Source organism: Eptatretus burgeri, chromosome 17 (assembly GCF_056783735.1).
Source record: "Eptatretus burgeri isolate ZD-2024b chromosome 17, Ebu_testis_v1, whole genome shotgun sequence".
Classification (NCBI taxonomy): domain Eukaryota; kingdom Metazoa; phylum Chordata; class Myxini; order Myxiniformes; family Myxinidae; genus Eptatretus; species Eptatretus burgeri.
In genome coordinates, this window is record NC_140977.1 from 57,773,784 (window position 1) to 57,796,912 (window position 23,129).

The 23,129-nt window shown below is 43.2% G+C and overlaps 1 protein-coding gene across 1 annotated transcript in view; it reads left to right on the forward strand.

The window, feature by feature from the left end:
* Positions 1 to 23,129, forward strand: part of LOC147010218 (otogelin-like) — a 122,256-nt gene that overhangs the window by 82,698 nt on the left and 16,429 nt on the right. Inside the window, exons 29-43 of the mRNA XM_085863365.1 lie at positions 1,150 to 1,269; positions 1,423 to 1,579; positions 2,416 to 2,442; positions 5,341 to 5,502; positions 5,719 to 5,873; positions 7,960 to 8,086; positions 14,631 to 14,748; positions 14,889 to 14,968; positions 15,135 to 17,248; positions 17,517 to 17,694; positions 21,268 to 21,413; positions 21,602 to 21,691; positions 21,791 to 21,977; positions 22,215 to 22,840; positions 22,957 to 23,095. Of these exons, the coding sequence (XP_085719491.1) occupies positions 1,150 to 1,269; positions 1,423 to 1,579; positions 2,416 to 2,442; positions 5,341 to 5,502; positions 5,719 to 5,873; positions 7,960 to 8,086; positions 14,631 to 14,748; positions 14,889 to 14,968; positions 15,135 to 17,248; positions 17,517 to 17,694; positions 21,268 to 21,413; positions 21,602 to 21,691; positions 21,791 to 21,977; positions 22,215 to 22,840; positions 22,957 to 23,095 (4,426 nt within the window). The remainder of the gene's footprint in view (positions 1 to 1,149; positions 1,270 to 1,422; positions 1,580 to 2,415; positions 2,443 to 5,340; positions 5,503 to 5,718; positions 5,874 to 7,959; positions 8,087 to 14,630; positions 14,749 to 14,888; positions 14,969 to 15,134; positions 17,249 to 17,516; positions 17,695 to 21,267; positions 21,414 to 21,601; positions 21,692 to 21,790; positions 21,978 to 22,214; positions 22,841 to 22,956; positions 23,096 to 23,129) is intronic.

A 23,129-nucleotide genomic window follows, 5' to 3' on the forward strand; every position in this document is an offset into this window, starting at 1 on the left:
CGGAAAAAAGTGGAGAACAGGAAGTACCCGGAGAAGGAAATTAAAGTAGAATGAGATTGTTGTGGAGTGAAAAAAATTAAGGTTTTAGTTTGTTTTTATTTTTTTGAAGTGAGGAGGGGAACGTTGTTGATAACGATAACGTTGAAATAACGTTGAGGTTGAAAGTACAATATTTGGGATGAATGAAGCAAATGTAGGTGTACCGGAGACAAAAGGGACCCATAATTTTCACAGCTGCTATCCGAGGAGTAGGCCTTGAACACCACAAAAACAACAAATTTGACAAATCCAGCACAAGGTATGATTTAGCATAGAAAATGTGATTTATAGTAAACACAAATAAGAACACAGGGACAAAGATACAACAAAAAAAAACACACACGACAAATCCGGTTCAGAAAACTTCGCTTTAATGAGGTGGAAGTTGCAGCTGCAGATTCGACCAACATGTGTAAAAATATCCGAACTGGAAGTTTGCATCCCAAAATATACTTTGGGTTCCTCAATGTTGACCGAGGCACCAGTCATATTATGTGTGGCCCTTGTTTTGTTTTGTTTTGTTTGCAAATGATCTATTGCTTGTAGTGGAGCTGCCCACACACACACACACACACACACACACACACACACACACACACACACACACACACACACACACACACACACACACACACACACACACACACACACACACACACACACACACACACACACACACACACACACACACACACACACCTCACATTCATAGACATACAGATTGATGATACATGAGACACAACACAGGATTGTTAGATGAGACAAACACAGCCACTGAGCTTGGGGGAAGCGTCGTCACGTCACAAACAGCACTCTGGGTACCAATGACGTCACAACAATGGTGCCAGCTTTCCTACCACATCAGCGGGGCATTTCCGATGGAGAAATATCCTCCTCCCCACGGATGCCAACCTTTGGGGGTTGTCCGTCCTCTATCCTTTTCAATGCTGAACATCAAGGAAGTAAACAGCACGTAGCATTTTTTAGTCTTTGGTATGACTTTGCCGGGATTTGAACCCCTGACCTGCCATACTCCGAGCGAACACTCGAACCATGATAGCATCATGTGTGCTGGTGCTACGTCCGAGTGTACGCGTACTATGTGTGCAGTGCAGAGCTGGCACTGAGAGCCTGCCGAGTGCTTGCGAGAGGTTCCCGGAGCGAGGGATGATGGCGAGGAGGGAGTGCGGGGTCCTCTTCGGTAGGACCTTCGCCCCATGTCACGATGCGGTAATGAAAAGTCACAAACACGCGGAACTCTCCATAATAACCACAAATTTTCTTCCAAAATCTCTGATGGAGGTTTTTCACATAAATAATAATGTGGTTACCATGGGTGTGGTAATAGTTGTGTTATTATGAATGTTGCCTGTATGGTTGTAGGTGGAGGTCTGGTGGTACTTTTCTGCCTGTATGGAGGATGTGTGCACCTGTACCCCGAGCTCTAGCAGTGGCTGCACCTGTCAGACCCTCTCGGCCTATGTCCTACTTTGCTGTCGGTTTGGGATCGTATTGGACTGGCGCTCACCACAGCTATGCCGTACGAACCTCCCCGGCACCAGCACCACTCTTCTGCTTGTGACCCCGTAGCTGGCCAACATCTAACACTGTATTTGACTCAGTACCGCTTTTGCCTACCCCTTCAGTCTACCGCATACAACCACTTTAAGCATACCATTTCAATCCACTGCAAACCACTTTATGCATACTGCTTTATGCATATTCCTTCGATCCACTGCATACAACTGTTTTGCACATACCACCTCAATTCACCGCATACTGTTTGATGCATACCGCTTCAATCTATCACATAAATTACTCGACACATACCGCTTCAATTGACTGCATACCGCTTTACGTATTCCACTTCGATCCACCGCAAACCACTTGACGCATACTGCTTTATGCATACTCCTTCAATCCACTGCATACAACTGCTTCACATCAGATGATGTCAATGGGAATCCTTGGCACATTTAGGTCAGTTTCTTTGTGAAGTGTGGTGGTGATGGTGGTGGTGATGGTAGTGGTTTCAATTTTGCTATTTGGCAAGGGTACCAACCAGCACATGCCTATTGCCGGTCCCAATTAGGTCCTGTAGAACATTCGGGGCTGACTCTTGGTATGTGAAAGCACACAGGACGGCCACCTTATTTTCTATTTCACAGATGAGCATGCTTCCTGATGCTGCACCCTCGTGTGTAAACATTGATCATTTATTTGTGAGAAAATGGCATCTTGCCTCCATTGTACATCGTTAAAAATCCCGTCCATAGCTGTTCGACCATCGTCAATTGTCTTTGCCCACTTTGTCTATCATGTAATGTCTGCCCTGAGATGTGTGCGTCTTTCCATGACATCTTATCTTCTTTGCAGCTTTTGACTGTGACTACTTCTCCAGAGGTATGACCATCACACACCTTTTTTCGAATCATACATAGCAAGCACTCTCACTGGTGTTAAGATGTCACACTCACAAGGGGTCGCTCTTTCTCACACAATGGTTCTGATCCCGCTGTGTGACTTCACGCCTTCAAAATTCCATTGAACTTCATGTTCTCAAACACACATTTAGGTTTTCCTTAAGCTCGTTCAGTGATTGCTCATCTTGTATGGCTGGTATTACTTTTTAAACTCCAATTTGTACTTTTTAATCAAATCTATTATATATATATATATATATATATATATATATATATATATATATATATATATATATATATATATATATATATATATATATATATATATATATATATATATATATATATATATATATATATATACAGTACATATATGGGCTAAGAAACATGGGCTAAGAAAGTCTTTTCCATTGTGTTTGAGTTATACATGTCTACAAGTTAATTGTCCCGTGTTCGCGGTTAACCACCTCTGCCACCGAAGGTGGAAGGACGTTATGTTTTCACCCCTGTTTATTGGGTAGTCGATCTAGTCGAAAAAAAAAATAATAACAATTTTTTTTTGAGATTTGTACTATCCTTATTATCAGTATTTAAAATGGCGATTTCAGTTAATATAATGGTGATTTCGATGAAACTTGGTTGGTAGGTTCATACCATGACCTAGTTGTGTGCAAATGAGAACCGTTGTTATGGACACCACCGTTGCCTCGCAACGGGACTTTGAAATTTTTGAAAAATCATAAAAAAAAATTTTTTTCGAAAATCAAAAATCGGGCCACGAGCGACTGTGGGCAGTACATTCAGCCATATTGTCAAAAATTTTCAGCCGGATCCTATGAATACTGTCGGAGAAGATAGACTTTGAATGAACCCTGGTCGAAAACAATAAAAAAACGAAGTTCGTTATATCTCAGAGACTATGAGTCAGATATACATGAAACTGGTATGGTCGGTTCATGGTATGTTCTAGTTATGTGTGAGAAAGAACCGTTGCTATGGACCCCTCCGTTGCCTAGCAACGGCCGAAAAACCTCTAAATGTGGGGGTATTTTAACGAAAAAACAATCTGCAGCATTAACCCTTGAAGCTAGAATCATGAATTTTCTTGTGCTTAATCCTCAGGTCATTCCCCATCGAACGGGCCCATCGCGTCAGGTTCTATTGGGTAGTCGACTACCCATGTCCGCCTACCGGCTTGTCTGTCTGTCTGTTTGTCTGTTTGTGTGCAGGATATCTCAAAAAAACAATCCAGGGTCATTCCATGTCAAATCATCAAAGAATCTGCCGTCATCTCTCAGATTTTTGTAAAACTTTGGGAACCAATTGGGACCCATGAAAAACGGCAAGAACTCAAATATTTTTGCTAACAGCCTCTTAATTAGTGAGATACAGACTAACGAACTTTTGACTAACACGATGTCGCGAATTCAAATGGCCATATCTCTAAAAGTATAACACCGAGAGAGCTGGTTTTGGTGTCATTTTAAAGGTATTTTCATGCCCTATGAATTTGTCTGGGCAACATTTTCCTACCTCCAACCACAAAAAAGTTATCACAGAATATAAACTTCAATCGTGAATCCCCAAAAAATGTATCCTTCAAATTTCCTCAAATTCATCCCAAAGGTACCTTATGATGTCAAGAAGCTTCCACATAAATTTTGTGATGGCCACTCCAATAGTTTCTGAGATATGAGCAATAATGTACATGTATGTATGGCATATAGGTTCGAAAATCAGCATTTGTAATGTATATAACAATCAATAAGTGAGTTCAAGTACACAGTGTTCACTAACCTGACTTAGGCTTTCAATTTCCTCTTCAATGCAGCAACAGCAGCACTTGTTTCTTCCCCTCAGGCCCAGTTGAAAATGAAAGTATATGATACTTCAAAGCAATTGATGGTCGTTCCCTGTGTTCCCTGTCATGGCTAGGTTAGAATGATTGTATAATACATTACAAATGCTGATTTTCGAACCTATATGCCATACGTACATGTACATTATTGCTCATATCTCAGAAACTATTGGAGTGCCCATCACAAAATTTATGTGGAAGCTTCTTGACATCATCAGGTACCTCTTGGATGAATTTGAGGAAATTTGAAGGATACATTTTTTGGGGATTCACGATTGAAGTTTATATTTTGTGATAACTTTTTTGTGGTTGGAGGTAGGAAAATGTTGCACAGACAAATTCATGGGCATGAAAATACCTTTAAAATGACACCAAAACCAGCTCTCGAGGTGTTATACTTTTAGAGATATGGCCATTTGAATTTGCGACGTCGTGCTAATTAGTCCAAAGTTCGTTAGTCTGTATCTCACTAATTAAGAGGCTGTTAGCAAAAATATTTGAGTTCTTGCCGTTTTTCATGGGTCCCAATTGGTTCCCAAAGTTTTACAAAAATCTGAGAGATGACGGCAGATTCTTTGATGATTTGACATGGAATGACCCTCCAGATTAAATTTTGTGGACAGGTTGGGTGTGTGACAAGGGTGAACTGATTAGATTTTGGTGAAGATCCGAATCTGGATACTATAATTTTTTTAAGTGATTCTTCACCATTGAGAGATCAGGCAAAAAGCGATATTTAGCACAATATCTCAAAAAGTTTGAGACGGATTCGGACGAAACTTGGTGGACATGGGTGTGTGACAAGGACAAATTTATTTAGTTTTGGTGAAGATCCGAATCCAGATCCAGATATGAGAATTTTTTGATTTTTAATCAAAAATGTATTGCACGTGATATGTTCTCACGGATCAGGCATTGCATGACAGAGGTATGCGCTCCACCCAGTGCCCTTCTAGTTATTTTCTGTTTTGCTCCTCATTGTCCACCATTTTGATTTTTGTTTGCACCTCCATTGCTCAGAGCTTGGTCGTGGTCCTTACCACCTCGTGAGCCCACGAGGAAGTGTGGTCGCTCTGAACACCACCAGCTGTTCGGTGTATCCCCACGGACACCAGGAACGATTAGAGCCGAGGGCTCTCGCTCTCATGCTTACACCTCCCCTTTACCAAGGGCCTCCCGTTGGTACACTAGCGTTTTCTCACATTGCTTGTTGCTTCGTAAAGCGGTGCTTGATCTTTGCATTGAATTCCTGAGGACAAACATATCGCAGTCCAGTGAATATACATAAAACCAGCATATGTAATACATCTGCGTATATAATATGTAGATGGTAGCTCATCCTGAGAGACAAGCATGTTGGGTGAAACGTATGGACATTTCCAATGTGTGTGTTCACAGCCAGCGTTGTTGCTGTGTCCATGGAGTGGGCAGAACGACCAAACTATTTCCTGTGCTTGAAGGCAGATGGATCGCTGAATGTTGAACGCTGGAGGGCGGACAGATGGTTCCGTCAGCAGTCGACCTTCTTGGAGTGGCCTCAAGGCCAACAAGAGGTGTCCGCACCTCATCTGCTGTGTCCTCATCCTTCCATCAGTGTCCTCGTCATCCTTCCATCAGTGTTTTCATCTTTTGAACTCGCTCATATCAATCATTTCATTCTCATTACTTTTCCTTCTTTCCCTTTTCACATCTTCTGCACCAGTCATTCTTTCTCACTGACCTGTCAATCCATCTTTTCAATCTTTTGTGAGTTTATCATCACAAGATGAAACTATAGATTTCATAGAACACCTTACCCCACAAAGTCTTGAGAAAAAGGACATGGGACTTCATTTTAACTTGGACGTGGGACTTTCATGGAAACAGTTTATTGGAAGAAGAAGAATCTCGAATCTCCCCCACCCTGAGAGTGTGGGTGGCAAATTTGATTGGTCGATATGACGTTAAGTTTTGCTAAACTGGAGGTTTTTGGAAGTGCAAAAAAGGTGATTTGTGTTCTCCAGTGATCAAATAAAGTACTCAATTGAAATAAAATTAAAGTTTCAAAAACTGTAGACGGGGAAAAAAATCCCCCCCCCCCATTAAATCAGAAGTTTACCGCTGCTGATGTACCCTCTTTTACACCACGTTATTTAACACGTTACATTAGTTATTCGTGCCTGTTGTTTGTGTCCTTTATGACATCCCTAAAAACAGGAAGTTTCCTGTTTGGAATGATTTTCAATGTTTTTTGACTGCCAGACAGGCAGACAGACCAAGACAGTTACCTTACTCCTCTGTGTGCATGCTATATAACGATGAGACTCCGTCCAATTTTCCAGATTTAGAGCCAAAGTACTGCTAAACCACAGGTTCATGTTCTAATTTATGTTCCCATTCGTGTTCTACAGTTTTCAACATGTAGAATTAAATTAAAACTAGAACAGCCCTTGTAGAATGCATCATCTCACCTCGCGTGTTCATTCTGAGCAAAAATACCGTCGTTAACTGAACACGCTACTATTATGGTCCATATATCCATATCATCCATGCACCCGATTATGTTACATGCATTGCCATGATCTGTAGCTTTATTGGTTATTGATTGATTATCAGGATATTTAACGACCACTTTTGTGCACATTCAGGCTTAATTGTGTCAATGAAGTTGAATTCCCATAACCATAATCCCCGTGGCTAGTCGATCACATGTATGAAGTTTTGCATCGATCTGTTGAGCGGTTCTCAAGGAGAAGATTTATTACGTTTTTATTTTCAATCCATTATAGCTGTCAGACCATGTGACTGATGTCATAAATTTAATTCTTCACTCACATCGGGTCGTAAATCGGATACATGAAGTTTCAGATTTTTCCGTTAAGGATTTCGAGTCCACCAATTGTGGCTGGAATACCATTTCACTGATGATGTCATCGTTATCACCTTATATACCCCATGGGGAGTTGGAGACATTTGCCAAGTTTCAATTTTTTTCGTTGAATGGTTTCAGAGAAAATGATGTCCAAATTTTTCCCCTTTGATCCAAGATGACTGCCACACCATTTTACATATGACGTCAGAGTTAGCAATAAAATATTCTCTGTGGGGAGCACTCCTATGTTTCAAGTTTCGCAGACGCACACACACACACACACACACACACACACACACACACACACACACACACACACACACACACACACACACACACACACACACACACACGATAGAACTATCTGCCATCTGTGAACATAAAACGGGGGAATGGAGAGTCAAATTGTACGTGGGATATTGTGCTGCAGCATTGATTTTGAAAGTTTATAATGTTTGGAGAGGTCATTCCTCCATACTGGATTATGGAGACTGATGCTGGGTCATTGTGTTTTGTGGAGTTCCAAAGACCTTCCATAAGGGAAGGTATGAAACGAATATGACATTGATGCATATGATCACATTTGTACCCGGTTTTGCTGATCGCGATGATTTGGGTGTCCTGAGACCTTCCCTTGCAATGATGAGTCAGGCAGCAACGGTCGACTGGACCACCATGTGCAGGTCGACTGCTGGAAGAGGTCCATCGAGTACAGTGGGCACAGAGCGCAGTGGAAACTGGCAATGTTGAGATGGATCACTCTTTCATCTTGATTCATGTCTTTGTAGAACCTGAAGGTGTTCGAGTCGATCTCTCGACCGGGATTCATCCTGCAGGACACGGGACAAACGCTGGAAGCCAGACAAACGGGTCACACGCATGATGGCTGGCAAGTGGCCGCTTTCCGGCTCGATGGTACGTCACAACGGTCTATCGGTTTGAGCACCGTCAGTCAATAGTATACAGTATGTAGAAAACAGGATTGTTATTTCCCAATTGTATTCCGATATAAATATCCATAACAAGTGTTTATATTGCAATAGAAAGGATGGAGAGTGATGTCCTCGATACCTTGTCCAAACCACTATTCCCTTCTCCAAGAGTGCATGTGTTTATGCAATGGAATACTCGTGTTGGTTTGCACCAGTGGACGAGTTGATTGATTTTATCAACTGAAAGCCAGTGACAGTATGTTAACCACCCGGAGAAGCAAGAGGAGTGGGTGACGTTTCGAGGGAGAAGGACTAACACCAAAAATGAACATGCACCTCACTACCCACAGCAGTTAACATACTGTCATCCGCATTCAAGTTGATGAAATCCGTTACAGGGGTTTATGAATCCGACCTTGCAATGTGATGAACCTTCAAATCCATACGGTCCCAACGGGAGTATTTAAACTCACAAACCTTTTGGTTACCAATCCAATGTCCTCATCACGAGGCCTTCATCGTGCCCGATGTAACATGACGCATGTAAAAGTACACTAATGACTCATGATGTCCTTGTACTACATGTAATGTATGTGCAGACTCCTCCATCATCCCATGACACTGCAAGGAAAGATTGATATTGTAAACGTGAACAGATAAACTATGGAATTAAATAGCGAAGGCGTTTGATCACTTTTAATGAGCAGACGAAATAGAGGGATTGAACAAACACAGGAAGGGATTATTGTATACATGAAAGCAAAGAGAAGTAGAAGTAAACAAATCTCAGGCTGAACCTGGCAGGTGGGATGTTTTGGCGCAAAGGGAATCGTTTGTTTTTGTGGTTTTTGGTGAAAAATTTTTCTGGAAGCACATTTTGATGTCAGGAGTGGGATTAAGGACTGAAATGAAAATGACTGAAAGTTGTGGTTTATTTTACACCTAACCATTCCTTCGAGTGTAGAGATGGGAAGGGCTCTCAAGTGTATGGGGGGGAAATGGTTCCGTTGAAGCGAGTAATGGATGAGGCACGAGTTAACGGTTTAACATGCACATAACATGGAGCCCGAGGAAGATGAATCAAAATGTTGTCCCTCCATGGATCAGAGAAACACGAGTGATTGAAGTGTTGATTTGCCTGCTTGATCTCCAATAAAAAAAAGCCTATAAAATTGAACAATGATGCCCGGGGTGAACAACTCATGCAGGCAGGGACGAGATTGAAACAGATTGATCACGTGATGCTTTGCAAACCCATGTAAATCGTTTTGCACAATCACTTCTGGGTGGTGGTCTGTGGTAGAAGACCCTGGAGATCTCTCTCTCTCTCTCTCTCTCTCTCTCTCCCTCTCTCTCCTTCCTCGCTTCCCCCTCCCCTCCACCTCTTTTATCCCTGCACACAAGCGATAGTGTTGAAGCCCGTGTAGGATTTTTTTGTTAGTGATTGTGTGCCTAATTGGAATGCCGAGAGCTGTGAAGAGCGTGTCTGCCCTCCCTGGGGTGCGCAGTGAGAGGACTGGAGACGCGGGTGATCATAAGGTGGAAGACACAGACAAAGAGAGGACGAGGTTGAAGGGAGGGTGGGATATCAGGACGTCAATGTAAAGATGGTGAGACGAGTAGACAGAAAGCGGTGAGGATTGTGTAGGGAGACTAAAACAAATAGGGATGAGGATTAAGTTGAAGGTTTTGTGAGAGTCACATGGCGGTGCTGTACTCGACATGATGCAGCTGTTTGCTGGCACGTGCCCCACTCTTTGCCTGGCACGCTCCTGCACTCCTTCACACCATCCCGGTCTCTGCTGCACCTGCCCTTGCACAGCTGCAGATTTTATAACCGATGAAATGTGTCAAAAGTACCCGCTGATCCCCGAAAGATTGTATGTGGTTCTAACCCGAAATAACGCGTCCACATGCGCACGCGAACACGAAATCGTCAAAACTTATGAAAATTCCGCATGTTTACACGTGTGTCTGTGTGTGTGAATGGGACCCATGGCTGAGGACGTGGACTGCCAGTTTGGAGAGGTTCTAGGTTAACAGGGTCGAAACCACTGTGAAGAATGCAGCCCGGCTGATGATCCCGGCAGTTGGAGAATGGGTCGCTTGTTTTACAAGTTCATAAAGTTGTTATTTTTTTTTTTTTGGCGTAAAACTATTTAAATAGCAGTTACTGTTCAAAATATGATTATAACGGTTATGAGGAACAGCGTTATGGGAAAAATGGTGTTTGTTGTGTTTGTGCAACACAAACACCTGACATTGAATCATGAAACAAGGCCATCCTTTAGTTTGGATGATGAAGACAATTGTGTCGCACCATTTAAACTTTCCTTTCACTGGATTATTTTGTGTCATTTATTTCAATCACAATGACTCCTTGTGCTGTGAACGACTCTTATCGTATCCACACTGATGGTATTACCAATGTCCATTGTACGATATCCAAATTATCTGTTTCCACCCAACCTATGAAGAGTGAGACAGTTACCTTAAGACAACGATTCAGTGCCAGGTTGTGTTTTCAGATGGGATGGAGGGATATCTCGGGTTGACATCGTGCATCATCTGATCTTTATAGTCTGGCGTTGATCCACTCATGGTCAGACATAACGAATGTCGTGATGAATCACCAATGTGAGGCGAGGTGTTGCATTTCAGAACATATTGTCCTTTCGTCGAGGACCAAAAGCTGGCTCTCCCATCTGTTTTCAGGTTGTACACGTTAAAATTCATACTGTATCTCTCCGAAACGGTTAGCCATTGCTCGCTGGTGCTATACCCAGATTTTCTTGGAGTTAACTCCTTGTAAGTCAGTATGGCTCTTTGGGTTGTGGATATATGGCACATGCATGATGGGCCAAGTGGTATTTTCTTGCAAGCAAACTTGTGCAAAACTATTTCATGAAATATGAACTGAAAGGCATCGACCAGTGACGTCAATAAGTTCGCAAGATGAATTTTAGTCCAAGTTTGAAAATATGGACTCAGTAGTCCTGGCCTGAAGTATGACTGATGATGAGGTTTCCCACAAATGGTCCTCCGAGAACATCTGCACTCTCATCCTTGAACGTATGCCCGATTTGGTATTATTTATTTCTTTGTTCTTCTTCAGTCCATCTCAGAAGGTCACTCCCCTTATTGTGGAACAGAACAAGTCATCCAAATACACAGATGGTGACAAAATGGACCCCCATCCCCCTTCCCCAAAACTACGGACTAATTGGCCTCTCTTCCACAATCATCAAGGTGACTGAATGAATAATAGCAACAGACCTCACTCAAGTCCCATCTCATCTTCAGCTATTTAATCTTCGATTGCCAGATTGGCTTCTGTCCTGGCGACATTACTCTGGACATTCTCCTCGAACTCGATATAATGGATGGACAATGAACTTCGCTCAAGAGCTCATAGTAGTCTCATCAGGCATTCTTCATACATTCAACAGTCTGTTCAGCCATGCTCACTCTGCTCACTAACCTATCTGCCACTGGCATCCAGCTGGCATCCAGAATGAAGAATTCAAATGGTTGCTGTATTTCCATTTCCTCCATCATTTAATACAAGTAGCACGTTGCCCTGGATAGGACAAACTGCTGCGAACTGTCCTACGCTGACCACGTCTCCAAGCTGACCCTCAAGGCCATGTTTTACCTTGGTGTCCTTTAAAGAGTTACTGAACAAATTGGTAAATGGTCTTGTTGCAATATAGCAAACAGCATTAAGGGAGAGCATGGCATCCCGTTCACCTTCACTTTGACCTTGACATTGGGAATACGGTCATCCAAGTGGGCGGGCCTCAGGCCGAGTTGTAGCGACCTTCAGACATCTGTGTCGTGTATAACAGCCGGCACGCCTGGCCCGCACGCAGGGCAGCACGCCAAAACTCATTCCAAAACTTCAAACTCTAAACTCCAAACTCTGCTCCAATTCCCTTCCCCTGGGTCGTCATTCCACGACATCCTATATCCTCTGGAGTTTGGGGCTTCGTTCAGCCCCCGCACAACCGTCTGTTACCTCCACCCATGATCCCTCATGGGGGTTTCTGTAGTTTGGGGTTCGAACCTCGTTCCTTTGAAGATTGCTGCTGTTTATGGGAAAAGGCTATATCGGCTTTCTACCGATGATAACAGGATTGCAGGCGTTGGGCTCTTGGTAGGGGTTTTGTTGATAGAGGGGGAAATAGGAGCATTGGGAATGAAGGAGTGGTGGGGTGCTGAATATATATATATATATATATATATATATATATATATATATATATATATATATATATATATATATATATATATATATATATATATATATATATATATATATATATATATATATGATCTACCATATATAACACAATGTGTATTTGTTAGTGTGATGAGTATCCTCCTTCAAAAGGACGATTTACGAAGCGTTTTAAAGGCCAATCTTTTAACACGACTGTGTGTTCACTATGGTCTATTTTTCAGAATAAGAAAAACTCGAAAAACGACTTCTATTAAAGAGTAATTACGTCTCTTATTTTGGAAATGTAGACGGTGACTTGCAACCGGGCCTCAATGGCGGTGTACAGAAGCGTTTACAAAAATAACAATAAATACAAGGCGCAGGGAGGTGAAATACACTGCACGTGATGTGTAACGCACACAGAGTAAAATGAGTGTTACATACGTGCGATGCTAATAAATAAATAAGATGTCAGCACACCGAACTTTAGGCCGAGGCTTCAGGCTTTGGCACGCTCACGAGGCTGTGCCCTCAAAATGAAAGGTCCCAGAAGATAAAGAAAATAGGCTCACATTTGTACATGTAGTGTTTTACAATAACACTTTTTCTTGCTACAAAACATCATATTCTTCCAGTTTCTGAACATTTCGAATAAAATAATTACAACCCATCATTTTTGATGGACTTTTATACTAGTATGTATGTATATATATATATATATATATATATATATATATATATATATATATATATATATATATATATATATATATATATATATATATATATTTCAGAAGGTGCACTGGATCCCTCCAAGGTCTCAAAGTATCCACCGTCACGTGTGTGTGTGTGTGTGTGTGTGTGTGTGTGTGTGTGTGTGTGTGTGTGTGTGTGTGTGTGTGTGTGTGTGTGTGTGTGTGTGTGTGTGACTTTGATTGGTATCTACATATGTGGGTTTCAGAAAGTGGAAAGGAGTCCTCCCAGGGTGGGCTCAAAGTGTCCACCCTCATTTCAGTAAGGGGTCACAATTCACGGACCAAACTGTGAAGTTTTCTGTTTTCAAAGTTTTGTGCCGAGGGCTCTCTTCAGGATCGTTATCAGCCCAGGACGGTTTTCAACTGTAGTTCGTTTGTAGTGATATTCCCAGGGATGTTTTTAAATATCTCTGTGAGGTTCTTATTCATCATTCCCGTGAGGTTTTTCGTCATCACTGGTACAACTTTGTTATTCTTCAGTTTCCAGGATCTTTTCAATTCATGCTTGAGGTCTTGGTATTTGGTCATTTTCTTGATTTCTGCATCGTTTAGTCCAAAATCACTGGTATTAACACCTCAATTAGCAATGCCTTCTTCTCTCTTTTTTTTTTTTTTGCACCAAAGTATGATATCTGGTCACAATGCTTTGTTTTCGATGTTCACGCTCAATGGGATCATAAGGTTGTACGTGAGCGCTACTTCAATGTTTTCAGTGATTGGTTTTGGTTCATTTTCCCACAAATTTTCTGGAATTGGAATATCAAAGTTTTTGCATATGTGCCAGCGGATTACTTTACAAACTCTGTTGTGTTATTGTGTGTACAGCTGTTCTGACACGTTTTTTTTATCTTTTATTTTCATTTTTGGTCATTAAGTGGTTGGTATTATCCATCATTTTTCACATTAAAAGATTCTTCAAAACAAAGTTGTAACGATGTTCTACTTCCCAATCATGCCAACCTAATTCTGGCGCGTTTCGACCACTCCACAGGACATTCTCACAGCCAAAGTTGAAATAATAAACATGTATAAAAAAAATACCTGTTATGAAGAAAATGTAATTGTTTGATCTAATATTGAACTCTGTCGAGAGGACTTTAAAATAACAGCTCAAGGATTAAAAAGAAAGCTCAATGAATGAACAGTATAACCCTTTTATTGACAATTGACCCTTTGATTCACCATGGTATCCTTTGGTTGACATTGACCCTTTGACCTTCTTTGAGGACATTGTAAGCTCCGTGGTTGATTTAAGTTTGTGGAAGAGGTTGCGCTTAACCCTGTGAACCTTGAGCTCCCTGGACTTTTGTCTCCCCCACCCTGGGTTCCCTGGAGAAAAATCCGGCTGCTCAGGTATATGGAGGTTTGAATAGCGGCAGGTAAACCAGCCTCTCAGGTATATGGAAGTTTGGTAAAATGGCCTCCAGGGTTTAAAGAGTTAAAGGAATAAAAAAGGTCGTGAAATTACATTGACGAACCATCAATGAAAATACATGAATTGTTCATATTGGTACGTGCTTCAGTCTCGAAAGAGTTTGCGTGGATTGCAGATGCTCAGTTGAGCATCCCGATACAGCCGCACTGCGGTTGGCAGTACAAGCCCTGCTCAAGGCCTTGCCTGAAGTCCTGCCGCTATCTGCGTGGCACTCCCTGCGAAGGCCTGCCCAGGTCCATTTCCTCCTTTTTCCTTTCCCTTTCTGTTTGTTATTATTTTTGTTTCTTTCTCTTTATTTCTTTTTCTCTCTTTTGTCTCCTTTCCTCTCAACTTCCTTGTTTCCTCATCCCGCTTTCTACTCCTGTTACGACAGCATTGAGGGCTGTTTCCTGGAGTGTGCAGAAGGCACCGTGTTTGACGAGATCACGCGAAGATGCGTCTATCCTGCTGATTGTAAGTATCATCATAATATAATTTACACTCAAATAAAGGTTAAATTTACAGTACAGGGATTGTTTCTGGATTGTAAACAAATTCAAAGTATCCTGGATCTTTCTTTATTGCAATTTCTCTCAGGAGGTCATGTTCTGCATCTTGACATTGGCTTTTATATTTTTAGGCATTGTCCTCTCTGTGACACCAAGGACCACTTTTCCAACAACCACTTCTGCTACCTTAGCCTTAATCTCACCAACAACCATTCCAGTAATGAGGAATGCTACCTCCAGCCCAGTCGCTCCACTGCCAATTTCTCTTCAACCAGCATCATCCTTTACTCAAGAACCTGCTCGTATGATGGCTCCATCTCTGTCAGCAACTCGAGCAATGCTCGTGTCTTCAGCTACTTCAATGTATCAACCCTCTCTGGTTACTACAATGTCTCTCATTCCACCTCTGACAACCACTGCAGAAACATCAGAGGCAGTCGCTTCTGCTTCAGGCACAACATCCATGCTTCCCCCTAAAACGACTGACGCTGTAACTTTACCGGATGCTCATATAACTCGAGGAAAGGTCTCACCACTGCCTGAAAGAAAGGTCCCAGTGTTTACCTCTGTCACCACTCTGGAGGAAAGTACACCAAGCACGATCAGAGCTGCAGACTTGAAAATAATAAAGCAGACTACCTCCCCCTGGATGCAATTGGCCAGCACATCTGGTGCAGCAGATGCCACAGCAGGAAAAGCTTCCGAGTTTGTAGAAAAAATGACAGATGTAGAAGATAAGAAAGTGAGACACTTGACTGTAGAACCTGGCATGGAGTTTCCTCGCACATCAAAAGTAACGGTGTTATCTTTACAGCCACGCACAACGGTTTCTCCACATCCATTCTTCAAAGTTCCAACGCTCGAAGATGTTGATACAACTTCTGAAAGGCCAACAGTTGCAAGTGTCACAGTCAGCACAGAAACAAGTGCCGCAACTGAGGTTAGGACAATAACGGAAAAGAAGTATCCTGTTGGGAACACAACGTTAGTTGAAATGAAAACAGGCAAACAAACCACAACGAAGGAAAACCTAACGGAAGCATTCATAAAACTTATCGAACCATCAACACTGTGGCCAAAAACTCAATTTGAAACCACCATTCCATCAAGTCCTGATGAGACGCCATCTCCAGCAGAAAGTTTGAGACCTGCTATGGTTCTGAAAACAACAACAATAACTACAGAAATGGACCTGGCAGCATCATCACTGCATACCACTGTCATCGGCACAATGGCAATCTCACGTCGGCCTACCTCAGTTCAACTTCCTATTGACATTTCCAAAGATACAGATATTAATGCTTCAACCACAGCCACATCAAAACCCCTAGTAGCAACCCCAACAACATTCACAGCAGATTTCCCAAAGGTCACAATTCCATTAGCAACAACCAGAGCAGCCACAGGTGAACTACCAACTGTGACATGGTCAGTTGAACGTGAACCTTTAACAAAAACAACCAGAATGACATCGACTGCAACCGTGACATCATTGGCAGATACAACAAAGCTAAAGCCAATTACAGAACCAACTAAAAAGATGGCAGACAAGGACATGACTTACATCGGAGCAACACTTGCTGAGCCGACTCAAATTGATTCAAGTGCTGAAGGAACCATGACAATCACCAAAGGAACAGCTGCAACAACAAAAGTGGAAAAAACATCCATACCACTTCCAGCAAAAGTGACAAGTTATGCACCCTCTCCAGATGAAAAAAAACCTGCAATAACAACAGAACCAGAAGTTGGTATATCACTTGATCTGGCGGTAAGTCCACTGCTTACCTCTCAAGTGGATTTGACAGTGCATAAGCAACCTCTGGAAGTTCCCGTACCTACCTCTACTCCTCGGTCTACAACAATGGCCACAATGAAGATGGGAAAGCCAACTGGTCCTTTAATGACAACTATCCTGGTGCCACCTGTTCGTGTGGTGGACAGTTTGGTAACTCCAAAAGCAACCACCATCGGTGATGAGAAAAGGCTGACGCCAATTAAAACCATTGCAATACCTTTTGTACATCTTCCAGTGTCCACCACTGATGTTCAGACGACTGTGGCTTCAGCAGCAACTCCCATACGTCACAGTACAAGTCCAAGAGATGTTGACCATTCATCAGTTTGGTCTCCAAGACGCCCCAGCACTTCAGTATCGATTGAACCTCCTAAGGCACTTATCTCGGTATCGCCTTCTGCAATTGAGGCCAACATCTCAATGACGGAGAAAGCCACAGAATGCAAGGTTGGGTTCATCATGTCTGTTTTTTTTTCCTTGTCCGTTTGTCTTTGGTTGTGTTCATTTTGGTAGATAGGCGTGATGGCTGGTTGAGTCACGTGATGTGCTTGTTGGGTGCCCACAATGAAACGGCACCAACACGGAGTACTGACTTGTTGATTGATCTTTTGCTTGGTTGTCTGATTGTCTGTGTAACAAGGTATCTTTTTGATTAAGTGATAACTAATCGTGTTTCATGTTGAACTTCCAACAAGATATTAACTTTTGTCCACAGGAGATGTATTTCAGAATGGAAGATCAGTGCTCTGGTTGGCTGTGCAGTGGCGGCCAATTTCGCCATGTGAATGCCAGGTTACACTGCCCTGCTACCCGACCGCCTCCATCCTGTGCCCTCCTTGGCCGCCCAGCCCTAAAAGGACGAGATCCTTGCTGTCCAGAATGGCAATGTCCATGTGAGCACTTGTGTGTAAGAACATATTGTTACGTTGGAGGGGGTACATATTAGGTTTATGTTAAGTTAATCTGGCCCATTTGTTCGAGTAGCTTCGACCATTTTACTGTAAATCAGGGATCTGTTACAAGAAGTTGTCCTCTGCTTATGTATGCCTTGAGGGGTGGCAGAGTTGACTTAGACATTTGGCAGGAAAGCGTTATTCGTTTTGTTCTCTCTGTGAGCCAGGTGGGGTAGCACCAGAGGGGATATATTTGGATGTGTTTGCACCCTGTGTGTGGTGTTTAAAACCTCCACGTGGTCCACGATGGATCAGGCAGCAATGTGATGGCACCACATTCACATGGCGTCACCTCGGAGGTGGCGACGCGCTCCCTCATTGGCCGGAAACAAACGGTGAGGAAGGAATGCCTGGGTACAATGAAAATGAGAGGTGACAAAAGGGGCTGTTCGTGGGGGCGGGGCCAAGTTGAGCTGGTCTGTTGGGGAGGATGGAGGTCCATTGGAGTCGGGCTTTGGACATGTGCTGTTCTCTCTTCGCTTGACTTCAGTCCTTGCTTGAGCTCCGTTTTTGCCGCTCCCTCCATGAATATCCCTGGCCACCCTATAAGCTCTTACCACTCTACGCTCTGCTCTGTTCGCCTAATGGATGATTTGCTTCTTCGCTAGTCCATGCCATTGGCTGGAGACCTGTTTTGGTAAAGCCATTCCGATTCCTCGTGCCGGTATCCTTTTTTACCATAATTTTTATTCCGTAATAACACATTTCTCATGGTGAACCACCATTGGCAAAACTCAAAACTCGTGAAGCCATTTCGACATTGCTTTGGTAAATCCCTAGGGGGTGGTGTGGGGGGGGGGCGTTAAAATTGTAACATGCTTCAAGAGACCGGTGGATTATGCATTTCCAACCAGGGTGCACAAGGGCCATTCCGCTCATCCTCACCTATCCTCAGGAGTTAATTAATTCCTAGCATGGCAGGACACATCAGCGACCCATCTACAAGACACATTGGTGTCAGGAATGGGATATTTTCAGGGTCTCTGGGTTCGAGTCTCTGAATAGGACTCTGGGTTCGAGTCGACACGACATCTGGTGTTCAAGAGCGCGATTCAGACCTAAAACCCCCAGGGAGAAATTTTGAATTCTAAATTTTTGTTCCTAAAGCGCATTTGAGTAACACAAGATTTAAAAGAGGATTTTTCCTATTGTACTGCGCATGGGGTAAAATAAATCATGGTCTTCAAGCAAAGTGAGGTGGCGGCCGTCCATGTATTGACGGATCATGGCACACATGTAGTGCGTTACAGAGGAGCAGCGAGTGACTTGAGATAATCTGATAAAGGAGGAGGTTGCCCAGGCACAGGAGCATCTGATAGAAGAGGTAAGGAGGTCCATCAACTATCTTCGGGAAGAGATAAGGTTGACCCAAGAGACCCTTGCCAGCAGCCATGTTTCAGCACCAGAGGCTCCTGAATTCAGTAAACAGTCATGTGGGTGTTTGATCTCTGGGCTGAATTCGCACAATGAGGGGCCAGGCGAGGTCTTTAAAATAATGGTATTCGTACCAGGATTCGGAACGGCTCCACCGAAACAGGTCTCCAGTCCATGGTTCAGACGAGCAAAGAGGCAAATCATGCAGTAGACGATGAGTGCGGAGTGCTGAGCAGCAAGAGCTTGAAAGGCAGTCAGGAAACTCAGCGGGCTTCATGTAGGGAACGGAGATAATGGAGCCCAAGCAAGGAGTGAAACTGAAGCTCAAGGGAGAACAGCACTTGTACACGCAACTCCCGACTCCAACTGATCCCCCAGCCCCGTGGGCGGTCCATTATATCAACTCCCCTGCGGTCGTGCCCACTGCACCCCAGCATCCTTTCCTCACCATCCGGACCCAGCCATTAAGGGAATGCATTGTCACCTCCGTAGTGATACCACATGAACGCTGTGTCGTTACTGGCATCGTGCGAACCATTGTGGGCTGTGTGGAGGTTTTAAATGCCACACACAGGATGCAAACTTTTCCAAAAATGTCCACTCTGGTCCGACCCCACTTGACGCTTTTGTCCACTGTGTGTATTTGTCCATTGTCCTAATACGTACCCCCCTCCAATGAATATTTATTTGTATGACCTTTTTGTTTCCACGTACCAATGAAATGCCTGTGTCTTAATTTCTGGATTGAAAACGATCAAATGTTTAATCATGCTGATGGGTTGGCTTGTTTCGTATTTACAATTGAAGTAACTGCTCATGATCCTCAGATCCCAAGTTCAAATTATATTTCCTATGCATATCTGTCCATTGTCTCCCAGTGTCCTTGTAATTGTCCTCCACCCCTCCATGTTCTCCGTCCGACCGATCATCCATCAATGTACTTTTGTGTACCCGATATTTCAAAAATGGTTGAACATTTAGCTTTCCTCTTGCAGATATCTCTGCCAAAACTATAGAAACCACATCTCTCACCTGCGATTGGTAGTGACGACCATTTAACTCTGTTTATACCATATTCTACCACAGTCAATGATTCGATCCATGATTTGTTTTTTTTTTCAAAACCTGTAAAAGTTCCACCGACTTTGACTTGTCAGAAATGGGTACATCAACGTAAATGGGACAAACGCCCTGGGAACATACATGAAGAACACAAGCCATTTGATCTGCTTGTTAACTTATTATTATTAGGACAAGCCGGTAGGCGGACATGGGTAGTCGCCTACCCAAAAGAACCTGATGCGATGGGCCCGTTCGACGGGGAACGACCTGATGATTAAGCACAAGAATATTAATGATTCTAGCTTCAAGGGTTAATGCTGCAGATTGTTTTTTCGTTAAAATACCCCCACATTTAGAGGTTTTTCGGCCGTTGCTAGGCAACAGAGGGGTCCATAGCAACGGTTCTTTCTCGCACATAACTAGGACATACCATGAACCTACCATACCAGTTTCATGTATATCTGACTCATAGTCTCTGAGATATAACGAACTTCGTTTTTTTTATTGTTTTCGACCAGGGTTTATTCAAACTCTATCTTCTCCGACAGTTTTCATAGGATCCGGCTGGAAATTTTTGACAATATGGCTGAATGGTACTGCCCACAGTCGCTCGTGGCCCGATTTTTGATTTTCGATAAAATAATGTTTTGATGTTTTTTTCAAAAATTTCAAAGTCCCGTTGCGAGGCAACGGTGGTGTCCATGGCAACAGTTCTCATTTGCACACAACTAGGTCATGGTATGAACCTACCAACCAAGTTTTATCGAAATCGCCATTGTATTAACGGAGCACTGGACCGAACAGACAGACAGACAAACATATCGACGGAAAAACTGCTAATAAGGGTAGAACAAATTTCAAAAAAAAAAAATTTTTAATATTTTTTTTTTCGACTGGATCGACTACCCAACAAGAGGAAAAGTGAACTGTCAAGCAGATGAAGGGCTCAAAGATTGAAACCTCAAAGATGATGGAAACATGACACCGCGATTATTAATGTTCACGTCGAGAAAGATCACATTTATGATGTTTGTCTTTATGGTTTGCCAACTGTCTAATAGATTGTGGTGTGCCTAGGCCTCTGCTCTTTGCACTCTGACCTTCAGCTGCTAACCTTTGATGGCAATGCTCTCTACCTGGGCACGGAGGGAGATTTTCTGCTGGCCAAGCATGCTGGGGATTCCTTAACCGCCCATCTCGCCCCATGTCCCAGCCTCACGGAGGTTCGATCATTGGCCCTGCTTGTGCTTTAGATTGCATGACTGTGTCTGTGTTAATACCAGGAACCCGGTCCCTGTACACTCTGGTTAGGATTGCATGATTTGTCTGCAAGCTGCCTTGTACACTGCGGTCACTGGGTGGAGCGTTCGTAGTTCACAATTCTATCCGCTGCTGTGCGACTCTTTATTAGGCCAAATCTGGTTCTGCTCCACTCTGCCTCATGGCCATGAACATCACTGATGGAAGCCACTCACTGCTGGTGAAACATTTTGAGCGAAAGGTATGTCTAATGATCGATGTATAAAGAAATGTATTATTTGTAATTTGTCTCTGGCTTCGTCCTCTGTGTCACTGATTTGTCTTTGGACCCTTCTTTCAGGTGTACCTCGATGGTCACAGAAGGCGAACACCTATAAAGGCCGGACGCTTTCAACTGTTGGACACTGGTGCTGCTTACAATCTCCACACGCCTTCAGGCCTACGCCTTGCTTGGGGACATGCCAACAACCTTGTTCTTTTGCACTCATCGAGGGACACAGGACAACCTCGTTCATTCGGACTCTGTGGTACGCATCCTGCACACACACTTCCAAAGCATTGGGTAATATGTTCAAGGTGAGCTCAATGTGTTCGTAACCTTAGTAAACACAGCTCTGCTGAAGCAACCAGTAATTGCACAGTTAATCACGATTCATTAGGCCAGGACACATATAGCAATGGCTTTCTGTTTCTTCTCCCTTAAACCTGTCTTTCTCCCAATTACCGTTCTGCCTCTTTTTTCCATCCTTTTTCTTCCGAACTAGGACATTGTGATGGGAACCCATACGATGATCTCTCCTTCCCTAATGGCTCCGTTCTCTCTGCGTTTGATGACCCCTTATCTCTCTTGCTGGCTTGGCGAGCACTGCCACAGCCATCCATCCACCCATCAGAGCCTCAACTCCTTACATCTCATCCACTGGAACATCGACCACATACTTCTCCTCTTCCAGAACTTCCACCCTTGACCTCTCCTCCACCAGAACCTGAACCTCATACCTCTCCTTTACAGGATATTCAACCTTTGACTGTGCATCCACCAAAACTTCAAATGCTAACATCTCACCCAACAGAACTTCAATTTCTAACCTCTCTTCCAGTGGAGATGCGGCCCCTGACCTCTCATACACCAAAGATTCAAGTCATTACATCTCATCCACCAGACCTTCAACGTCTAACTTCCCATACTCCTAAACCCGAACCTCTAACTCCTCAGGTACTTAAACCCCTGCCCTTAACTCATTATCCATTGAAGGTTTGGCCAATGACTCCCATTACTCGCAAACCTGAGCTCCCTGAACCGCTTTTGAGCGAAGAACTCGACCGGTGGACACCATCTGCTTGTGCAGAGTGGTTCTCCTCTTCACATTGGGATGAGTGCAGAAATAAGGTGAATGATTGTACTTTCTGCAATGCCTTTCCATCACAACTTTGTAGTAATGTAAGTGCCGCAATAATCATGACAATGAAAGTTACATTGTGGTGGTTTCTGCTGTTTTATTCTAGATATCCACTGAGATGTTCTGCAATCTATGGATGAGTCAGCGACCAGGTCAGCAAACACCTTGTTCCACAATGACTGCCTTTGCTGCAGCATGTGCTCGGCATGGCATCTGTGTTGACTGGCGCTCCAAGCACCAATGCTGTGAGCACCGATTTATCTCGTGGTTTCTCCATCT